This window comes from Biomphalaria glabrata, chromosome 9, assembly GCF_947242115.1.
Source record: "Biomphalaria glabrata chromosome 9, xgBioGlab47.1, whole genome shotgun sequence".
In the NCBI taxonomy this organism is placed as follows: Eukaryota; Metazoa; Mollusca; class Gastropoda; family Planorbidae; genus Biomphalaria; species Biomphalaria glabrata.
The window spans coordinates 38,691,329-38,702,454 of NC_074719.1; the positions used below are offsets into that span (position 1 = coordinate 38,691,329).

The 11,126-nt window shown below is 33.7% G+C and overlaps 1 protein-coding gene across 1 annotated transcript; it reads right to left on the reverse strand.

The window, feature by feature from the left end:
* Window positions 1–3,366: 3,366 nt before the first annotated feature.
* LOC106068581 (interferon alpha-inducible protein 27-like protein 1) lies at window positions 3,367–8,913 on the reverse strand. The gene is made up of 3 exons (XM_056041675.1): window positions 8,767–8,913; window positions 5,843–6,002; window positions 3,367–4,360 (listed from the first exon to the last, which is right to left on the reverse strand). Exons 2-3 carry the CDS (start codon window positions 5,997–5,999, stop codon window positions 4,191–4,193), a joined length of 327 nt encoding a protein of 108 aa, XP_055897650.1. The 5' UTR covers window positions 6,000–6,002; window positions 8,767–8,913; the 3' UTR covers window positions 3,367–4,190.
* Window positions 8,914–11,126: the final 2,213 nt, after the last annotated feature.

The window sequence follows — 11,126 nt, forward strand, 5'->3', positions numbered from 1 at the left end:
AATGCAAATAAATCTATATTATAAGCGCAAAAGCCCCAAATTCACTGACTGGCACATCACTGATTCGATTCTCCCTTTTGCTGTGGACGAAAAAAAAAAGACAATTTAACCCTTAACTACTTTCTGTACGCCTATAAAAACAAAGTACCTTTCACGTTCGAAACTGCAGCGGTTAAATGTACCGAATAGATTTTTTTTTAGACCCGAAAGTTGTTTTTTTTAAGCCGACAAGTCAAAAAGCACTTTTATCAGCCAAGTCATCAAAAATTGGCTTTTTGAAATTAAAGATAGCTTGAGGGAGTCCATGCTTATGCTTATATTGCATAAGATTCTGGAGATACCCACACCATTCAATGCTACAATGTTGGTGCTATGGGTTATCATCAGTAAGAGGCATCATTCATGCTCTCACTCTTTCTCTCTCATGAAAAAAAAAAAGAAAAATAGTCTAGATCTATCTTATTAATACTATTATAATTTTTTTTGTTTTTTGTTGTTTTTTTTAGACCGCGTCTAAAAGGAAGTGGATATGACGTAAGGCATATAAAAAATAAATAGAGAAGGAAAATGAAAAACTGCTTTAAAAATAAGAAATTTATGATATTTTAAAAATGCTTCAAATGTAGACTGCGAAATTCCGAAAATAAAATACAAAGATTTGATAGAAAGCTCGCGGTTTTTCGAGAATCTTTCAAAGCTAAAATATAGTTAATAAGCACTTAGGAGGTAAAAGGAATCTGCGTAATAATGTTCATTGATTTCATAATTAATGATTCAGTAAGTCAGTGGAATTTTACGTTCATATTATAGATATTTACATATATTACAATATCTGTGACAGTGTTCAATTCAGCAATATGACTATTGTCACAGTCTCGCTTGACATTGAGTGTTATTTGTTCATCTCGGGTCAAGAAGGTGAAAGCTCTAGAAAACCTCTGAGTAGAAAGAGGAAGTAAGAATGACTAAATTCACTTTAAGTCAGTAGCAGTCGTCTTTTGGTACTTGGAGCAGAACAGACCTTTTGAGAGTTGCATTGTTACCCGCTCCGATGCTGACGTGATGTATAGCTGTACTACTCGTGTGATCTTATTTATTTTAAAGCAATTATTATTTGAGACCGCCGTGATGCGCATGTAACTGTATTTCAATATGCTGGATTATGTTTATGTAACTACTATGAAAGATATCATGCCATTTCTTATTCAACGAGTGATTTATTTCTGAATGCAGGGAGTTGCAGTATATTATTCTCATTAAATAAACGTTATTTTGTCTGCTGAAATCGGACTATAGTCTATGTGTACTATCTGTGTTTGTGACGTGCTAAGTGTAGCTCCAGGTCACACAAACCCAGACCATTCCACATCTTGGTGACCAGCATTTTACGCATTGATAACAAACAGCGCGTTACATCTTCAATATTTATATTTGTCACGTAACATTTACATTTTGGTGGCCAGTATTTCGTATTGCTATATATATATATGGGTATATGTTATATTGGGTACATGTTATATATTATTATAGCGATACTAAGACTTGTTTTTCTTTTTCATTTATATTAAGCTTCCCTTCCGAAAGTCAAGAAAACACTATATTACTTTATTGATTTTCATTTTTAAAAAATCAATTTTTCAAAAGTTGCACTTATGTTACAACAATATAGATGACCTATGACTCTTTTATGTAGAAATAACTATAGCCTTGCAACTCATTCAAACGTGATCACTACGCGTTTTCATATTCAAATCCGATTGGCTGTCGTTTACGAAATACACGATGTTAATTGGTCCATCCCGAGACTTGTTTTTATAGATGCAAAGAAGGTGAACTGTTAAACAAAGATAGCCTCGTAGAATAATCGACGGGTCATAAGAGGCTGTTTTTACCTAAACTGAAGGGTATTTGAAACTAGAAATGTCATGTTAAGAGCTTGCATGGTAATTAGTATCATATATATATATATATATATATATATATATATATATATATATATATATATATATGCCGGGAAGGTTTCCGAAATACTGAGTTACAAGTCCTAATTAATGAGAACTGATCAGGATTGTGAAGTTAAAGGTGACAAGGAAATCCCCCTCAGGCTCGATGACTAAGGAGGTTGCCCCACTTGCCATCCCTAGGGTCGCTACTGACTATAGACACACTACTTTCAACGGGCAAAAGTTGTTTTAATTAATTGTGTTGATTATTATGGAGAGCAATCCATAAGAAAGAAAGCAATTTTGTATATCAGGTCTACAAAATAATTGTTTATCAGGTGTACAAAATAATGGAGTATGGAAAAGCGAAGTATTTAAAACTATTTATAAGCCATATAATATGATATAGTAATTAAAAAGCTTACATAAGCCCACTCTGTCTGCCTGGTACACTTTTTAACACATTGTCTCTCTCACTTCCCATTCTCGGATCAAGTTTAGAAACTTTGCACAATTGTACATTGTTCCTAACAAAACACGAATGAATTTTTTTAAAAAATTAGTTAATTTGGTTTGGTAGCAAAAAATAAATAAATCTTATAGTATTAAGTGGACTGAAATGTGGAGTTTTTCCCATTATTATAACTGCAGATTTAAGATTTTACTTATGGCAAAATATAATTTGATTGTATAGTTAAAGATTGTTTATTCTGCCTATTAATTTCAAAATCTCTTATGATGTTTCAATTTTCACTTTTGTCTCATTTCAATTATATTGTCACCACATTTCTCCATATATCATTTTCCTCTATTATGTGAGAGACACTATTGCTTACAGAACGTTGAAGGGACCTTTAAAAAAAAAATCAAAATGTAACCGAATGTCAGGGGGAGGTATGGCGAGAGTGAATGTTAGTTTGATACTTTGATTTGATAGTGATATCCCCTTGTATATGTATTCCCACGTTGTGAATGTGAACAGTCTTGCACGTGTTGTGAACGGAATGGTTTTAAGTCTTCGTTGAATGTAAGAGAGAGTGTTTTAAGTATGTGAGGTCTTACTTCCGGTCCAGGAAGGTTGGACGTTTACTTCTTGGACTGGTGTTTGTGTATTATTTACTGACAGTTAATATAATTGTGTTTTATTAAGTATTAAGGTATTATTGGGATTTCCATGGATATCTGAGTTGGAGTTAAGGTATATCTAGTAGTAATTGTTCTTATAAGTATTGAGTAGTCACACCCCTAATGAGCCAAGTCTAAGACAAACAAGAAATGTGATGAACCCTGACACCGAAGAGGATTTTTTAGTGCCGAAGATTCCCCCAATCACTTTAAACATTTAATGTGAATAAGCAAGTTTGTTGACATGACAAATATATTACGAAACATTTAGGGAACATTAACAACACAAATACCAACATATGAAAAATGTATTTTTATTTAAAAAAAAAAAAGCCATTTGATTCTAACTTGTATAATAAAAAAATTATATAACGTAAAGTAACGCCTAAGCATTCTTATAATAAATGATATTACATTTTAAAAAAAAGCTAGCACATGATCTTCTCTATATAGGCCAAATATTTCTACGTTTAACGATTAACCTTATTGCTATGTAAGTGGTTAGGAAGTTGAATTAGAAAAAAATCAGCAATATCGCCATACTGGTAAGTATAAGTTCATTATTACTATTTCATATATTTCATATATTTATGTTGTAAGTATTATGTTACTAATACAATGTCTACAACGTTCACATTCAATGTGCGAATATGTTCGTTATAGGCGCATAAATATCTTTAAAATATAAGTTAGGGCTTGGGAGGAAGGAGCCGAAAAAAAAATTGAGTAAACAATAAAAGTGAAATTTTCTTTATAAATCGGGATCTGTCTCCCTTTGTTCATATTTCTAAAACAAAATCTTGCCTACAGAAAATGTAAATTAGTATTAGTTTGATCACAGTGTATTTAACGTATAGGCATAATTTGTATCTATCATCCTTTAGTCACGTTTGTTTTCTATTAATTTGTAAGTCACATAAGCAGAAAGAAATAGTTTTAAAACTGGTCTATAACATATGAATGTATCAAAATATATAAAGACATTTGATCATGTTTTTAATTAGGCTACATTCGTTATGCAGCTTTGATGATGATTACGTAATAATTACATATCTCTATGCTATACACATTTTAATGTAAATAAAAAGATTTACAATTTAAACATCTTGTCATGATTTCAGATTAATCTTCATCAAGTATGTGTTTAGCACCATGAGCCGCTCCGGCGCCAATGGCTCCGCCAGCCACCATTGCTGAATACGAAATTCCAGCCGCTCCAGCAGATTGCAGGACAGCCACTGGCACACCAGCAGCCATCATGGAAGCTCCAATGGAGCCTGCGGTGATTCCAGCTGGAAAGATACAAAATTTGCAATAATACTAATAATACTAATAGTTTATATAAGAAACTAAGTATAATACGCTGATACTAAAATAGGGTTATGACTGAAACGGGTATTATGGTGCGCACCAGTGCACTATTCAACACGGGACTAAGACCTGACAGTTCAGAGAGACAGAGTTTATGTTCGGCCCTAGCGACAAGAAGGGTATTGGAGATTTTCATACATGGCGGAAAGCAATAAATATCTAGTTTTTTTTTTTTTTTTTTGGGGGGGGGGGGGGTTCCGCTATACAGAATAAAGGAATTGCGATAAACTGTGTTTTTTTTTTAAGGTAAATGATAATTTTCTGAAGTCTTCCCTTTATAGTAAAAAATTAAATCAATATGTAGTTGAATTGCAATTTCAATCATTGACTTACAACTTATTTAATGAGTAATTAACTAGCGGTAATGAAGAAGACTTGATACGAAGATAACTGCCACGCATTGTGATATTGTTAACATTATAGGCCATACTTTTTCTATTGGTTGGAAACAGTAAAGTTTAATTCAGCGTCCTTGACATTGTTTAGTCTCTCGTGAGAATCTTCCATGGAATCTGGAGTTCATGAACTTGAAAAAGGAAAGAGCAAATCATTCGCCCTGCCAAATAATTCGCCAGGTCAACACAGAGGAGCGTGTTGTTGGTGCTACATGGCAGGGGTCGCCTGAATAGGCGGGAAGGAGAGGTTAAACTATGAATACAAAGATTTGAGAGTCGCTGTTTGATGCCATTGTAAAGGTCTCACAACTTTCTTCGTTATTTAACATCATTCATTGTTATCTCTTTACTCGTTGACTTGATATACGTTACAAAGATTTATTGGTAAATAGAATGTGATAAATAGGGACTAATACGTTCAATAATCATATGTAAAGAAAAAATGTCTGAACCAAAAGTCCAGTTCCTCTTATGACCTTGCGATCTATAAAGAAAAGAATTACGTTGAAAAAAAGGTTGAAAAAAATAATATGTTGCAAATATGTTGATAAAAAACGTTGAAAATAGGCCCTATATGACTACAATTTGCAGCTAAAATATCTCATCTCTCACCGAATTTGATCTTGTCCATCTGAACTAACGAAGATGCAATGCAAGATTCAGAAGACAGAAAAACTTGACATATCATACTAAAGTAAAATCATGAAGAATAGAAATTGCCTTGATGTAAAGTTTACTTGTTCCCATGAAAACGATCAGACGCGTTTACTGTCATCCAACAAAGGAGATTTTTTCCAAATACATTTTTTTGGCTTTCCATCTTAATCGGCAATTGAACAAGAGACATTACTGTTGTAAACATGTCCAGATTTTTAAAAAAATGTAATCTGATGGCTATAGAATAAAAATCAAATAAAAATATAAACCTATAAATATGTTTGCATGGCTCCTTCTATCTCTGAAGACAATGGATGCGCCTTATAAATATTCTGCAATAAAAAAAAGTACCTGTTGTGAATCCTAGCCCAGCCAGTGCGAATGGTCCAAGTACCCCAACTGCAGCCACACCGGCGACCGCTCCAATCACCTCTCCAAGAAAAGCATTTGCTGCCAAAGGTTGTCCAAGGATCAACAGCACAAGGAAAGTTACTTGCACTTTGGCCATTTTCTAAGTAAAGAAGAAACGCAATGATTGCAATACAATTTACAAATCAATGAAGCTTTGTTGGCAATTACATCTACTAGAGGGGAGCGCGATTCTCATGTTATTGCTATATTGGTTGTAGAAGTAGTGAAAAACGCGAACTTGAAATTGTGTTGTAAAAGCATTGGTTGAATAAGGAACCAATGAAATAAGACAGAAAGAGTTAAACGTCAAGTATTACACTTAGATTGTATTAAGACGAAAAGAGTTAAAAGTCTAGTATTACACTTAGATTGTATTAAGGGCGAAAAGAGTTAAAAGTCTAGTATTACACTTAGATTGCATTAAGGCGAAAAGAGTTAAAAGTCAAGTATTACACTTAGATTGTATTAAGGCGAAAAGAGTTAAACGTCAAATGTTACACTTAGATTGTATTAAGGCGAAAAGAGTTAAAAGTCTAGTATTACACTTAGATTGTATTAAGGCGAAAAGAGTTAAAAGTCTAGTATTACACTTAGATTGTATTAAGGCAAAAAGAGTTAAACATCAAGTATTACACTTAGATTGTATTAAGATGAAAAGAGTTAAAAGTCAAGTATTACACTTAGATTGTATTAAGATGAAAAGCGTTAAAAGTCAAGTATTACACTTAGATTGTATTAAGGCGAAAAGAGTTAAACGTCAAATATTACACTTAGATTGTATTAAGATGAAAAGAGTTAAAAGTCTAGTATTACACTTAGATTGTATTAAGGTGAAAAGGGTTAAACATCAAGTATTACACTTAGATTGTATTAAGACAAAAAGAGTTAAACGTCAAGTATTACACTTAGATTGTATTAAGGCGAAAAGGGTTAAACGTCAAGTATTACACTTAGATTGTATTAAGGCGAAAAGAGTTAAAAGTCTAGTATTACACTTAGATTGTATTAAGGCAAAAAGAGTTAAACATCAAGTATTACACTTAGATTGTATTAAGATGAAAAGCGTTAAAAGTCAAGTATTACACTTAGATTGTATTAAGGCGAAAAGAGTTAAACGTCAAATATTACACTTAGATTGTATTAAGATGAAAAGAGTTAAAAGTCTAGTATTACACTTAGATTGTATTAAGGCAAAAAGAGTTAAACATCAAGTATTACACTTAGATTGTATTAAGATGAAAAGAGTTAAACGTCAAGTATTACACTTAAATTGTATTAAGGCAAAAAGGGTTAAACGTCAAGTATTACACTTAGATTGTATTAAGGCGAAAAGGGTTAAACATCAAGTATTACACTTAGATTGTATTAAGACAAAAAGAGTTAAAAGTCAAGTATTACACTTAGATTGTATTAAGGCGAAAAGGGTTAAACATCAAGTATTACACTTAGATTGTATTAAGACAAAAAGAGTTAAAAGTCAAGTATTACACTTAGATTGTATTAAGGCGAAAAGGGTTAAACATCAAGTATTACACTTAGATTGTATTAAGACAAAAAGAGTTAAACGTCAAGTATTACACTTAGATTGTATTAAGACAAAAAGAGTTAAACGTCAAGTATTACACTTAGATTGTATTAAGACAAAAAGAGTTAAACGTCAAGTATTACACTTAGATTGTATTAAGGTGAAAAGGGTTAAACGTCAAGTATTACATTTAGATTGTATTAAGGTGAAAAGGGTTAAACGTTAAAAAGCACATCTGATGCCGACTCGTGTTTACAACTTCCCTTGGACCCAATCCAACTCAGCGAAAAACACTGTGTTCTAAGTCTGTTGAGAATGGTTCCTTCGAGGACGGTGTGCAAACACAAGTCGTAGCAATTTATATAGCTTTATATATTTATACTTCTCTTTATTTCTACACTTCCTTTTATCAGCTTGCAAATTCTTCATCGGTTAAAAAAAGGAAAAAAAACCTGGGATGGTGAACACGTAGCATTGAATTCACTACTTTCTTTAAAAACTTGGTCCCTGGTGCTGCTATTCATGTATGTTTAATATATGTATGTATCACATTTGTTTCAGCACCTAGCTTCAACTCTATGTTTACGTTCAGTATTTACAGCTACGGATAAATATTTAGGGTTCCTTCCCCTTCGATAATTGAACACGTGATTTCTCCCACATCCATTCTTGGGTCAAGTTGAAAATGTGCATTGTTATTCATTGTCCCTCACAACAATGAATCAATCGAAAAATCAAGCAATTATTTTATCAGTTAGTTGTAATTCATTAATTTCGTTTTATACAGAGAGAGAGAGAGTACCTGCTAAAGGGAGATAAGCCTTATGTACAGAATTAAGTCTCCCGATAAAAATTTGAAACTAACAATATAGATAGCTGAAACGCCTTCCCTCTTATAAGCTCAGTGGCTAGCTAGTCGGCTCTCCATCAATGAGTTTTCAGCCCTCAAGTCCAAATTCAGTTTTAGAAATGTTTTTAATTACTTTTGAAAAGCCAGTATTAAAACTTTCTCCTAAACACCCCCACCTCCCTTTCCCAACTGGTCCACACAAGTGATTGGATCCTTGATCCGACCATAGCGCATTGAGAAAACTAAAAGCATAAAATTGTGCTATTCAAAAACAATTGGTACAAATAATTCCAACCTCATAAATTTGTCATAGTTATTCTAGATTTATCTAGATCTAGATCTATTAGCCTAAAAATTAGTTACATGATTGAATCAAAATAATTACTACAATTACATTACATACAAGCTTATATTATTTTTATAAGTATTCTTTTATTTTTTTATAAGTATTTTTTAAAAAATGTTCTTGCTAAACTTGTGTCCACTAACCTTAGTAAGTTGAGTTTACAGAGGAAAATAAGAGCGCAAACAAGAGACGAAACCTTGAACAGATCGATTGGGCAAGTCGTTGGCACGTTTTCTTGTTGAGTTCGTCGGCAGCATTGTATTTATAGAACATGGCAACCTGTTTCCTGGAATGACGTTGTGTTTTAGTTTCAGTTTGCTTCCAAGTAACATTACGTGGATATAACATAAGACTCTTACTCATGGATTACTGTTTCTTTTTTTTTTCCTTTTACTCTTTCTCTCTCTCTTTCTCTCTCTCTTTCTCTCTCTGTCTCTCTCTGTTCCCCCCTCTTTCCTTTTTAAAGTTTCTCTTTCTCTCTTGTTGTTTTCTCTCCCATCCCCACTGCTACTCTCTTTTTGTTACCACCACCTCTCTCTGTTTCCCTCCCTCATTCTTTGGTTTTTAGCTCTCTCTCTCTCTTTTTTTCTCCCTTTCTCTATCCTTTATCCCTTTTCCCTCTATTAGTTTTCTCTTTTTCTCTTTTTTTTTTCTCTCTCTCTTTTTTTGTTTCCTCTTTCTCTTTGTTTATCTCTTTTCACTACCCCCTCTTTCTCTTTGCTTCCCCCCCACACCCTTTCTGTTTTATCTTCTTCCCCTTATCATTGTCTCTATTGTTTTCTCTCTCATTCTTTCTCTATTTCCTTCTCTCTTTTTATTTGTTCCCCACTCTTTTTCTTCTTTCTCTCCATTTCTCTCTCTCTCTCTTTGTTTCTCTCTTTTGCTTTAATTCTTGCACTCTCTTTGTTTCTTTCTCTTTTTCTTCCTCTCTCTCTCTCTAATTTCTGTCTGTTTTTCTCTCTTAGTTTTTTCTTCCTATCGCTCTCTCTCTCTTTTTCTGTGTTTCTACCTCTCTCTCTCTCTCTCTCTCTCTCTTTCTCATTTTGTTTTTCTCCCTGTCTTTCTTTATTTGTTTTCCAACCCCACCCCTCTGTCTCTTTCTTTTCCTTTCTCTCTTTCTCTTTCTCTCTCTCTCTCTCACACACACTTTCTTTCTTTCGTTCTTTCTCTCTCTCTTTCTTTCTCTCTCTCTTTCTCTCTCTAATTCTCTCTCTCTTTATATCTCTCTCTTTCACTCTCCCCCCTCTCTCTCTCTCTCTCTCTCTCTCTCTCATGCAGATGTTTTAAAACAAAGAGAAAATGAAAACTGTATTTCCAGAAGGGCGACGGTTTTGATTCAAACGAAACAGTCAAGTTTTAAGAAGGGTGGAAACTGTAGTGCAAGCTTGGAGGAATCGGGGGGGGGGGTGGGGTAAAAAGGTAAACTGTCGGTGTCAAGGTCACATAATTAAAGAGTTCGATTGAAATGTTATGTAAAAATATAAAACTTCGAATAGAATTGAATAAAGTCTCTATAAAACAAACAAAGACATAGTTCCTGTAGAGCTATACAAAGCTATAATACATATCTGACAGGAGGTGGGGAAGTGAATGGCTGTGAGACTAATCTTTTTATCAAACAAGAATTCTTGAGATCAGCCCAGACTGGGAAGTAGAGGAGGCACGGTGTAGTTCTGGTCGTTTTTTGTCGACCATTCTTTTAAAGACAATCAACAAATACGGTCTTGTGAAATCTTCACTCTAGCATGTCATGGTAGAATTGTCTGATATCCAGTGAATTGGCCTTTCCCATTGTATGCGATGCCTCCGAGCCCCTCAGTTTTGTTTAGGGATATCAAAAGAGTGGGCTTCGTAATATGAGAATACTAAAGGTTAAAGGTTAATGAAACAGAAAAGGGTCAAAGTAACATTTCAACACGTGCAGGGCAGACTATTAATTTTAAAACGTTATGTACCGGTAAGTGAAAACAGTCTACTCCCATGGACGCAAAAGAAACAAAAAATCAGATAGGATCAATTTATGCAACATATGAACTTTTAAAATGGACGTTCTAAATGTATATTTGTGTAATTTATAAACATAGTTAGCTCGGTATCTGGTCTTTCCGGAAGTAATAAACCATTGTTTCTAAGGACGCTAGCGACGTGACAAAAGGAAATGAGAGTTGTAATAAACAAAGATAGTGGTCACGTGACAGAGCCTATGACACACACTTACATAATTCGTTTTTTTTTTCTTTTGAATTTGATGCTAATATTTCTAAGATTGGGGTGTCACTTGGCGGCTGATAGTTTAGCACGAAATAGAAATACTAGAATAATATATGCTTCATAGTAAAGTCAAACAATGCAAACTTAAACTCTAAGGCCATATCATAAGGTCCACAGGGCTCGTAAAGACCTTCTTTCTGGGAACAGTACCAGGAAAAAGAAGAAGAGGCAGACAGATAAAGCGATGGGAACAAAACATAAGAGAATAGAAAGGTCTGTCATTAGGAGAAAT

Bases quoted from the DNA above. Each gene is read 5' to 3' on its own strand.
- LOC106068581 (XM_056041675.1), bottom strand. From the start codon at position 5,999: ATGGCCAAAGTGCAAGTAACTTTCCTTGTGCTGTTGATCCTTGGACAA. The intron at 4,361-5,842 runs GTACTTTTTTTT...GTATCTTTCCAG, and splicing joins TGGGCTAGGATTCACAACAG to CTGGAATCACCGCAGGCTCC.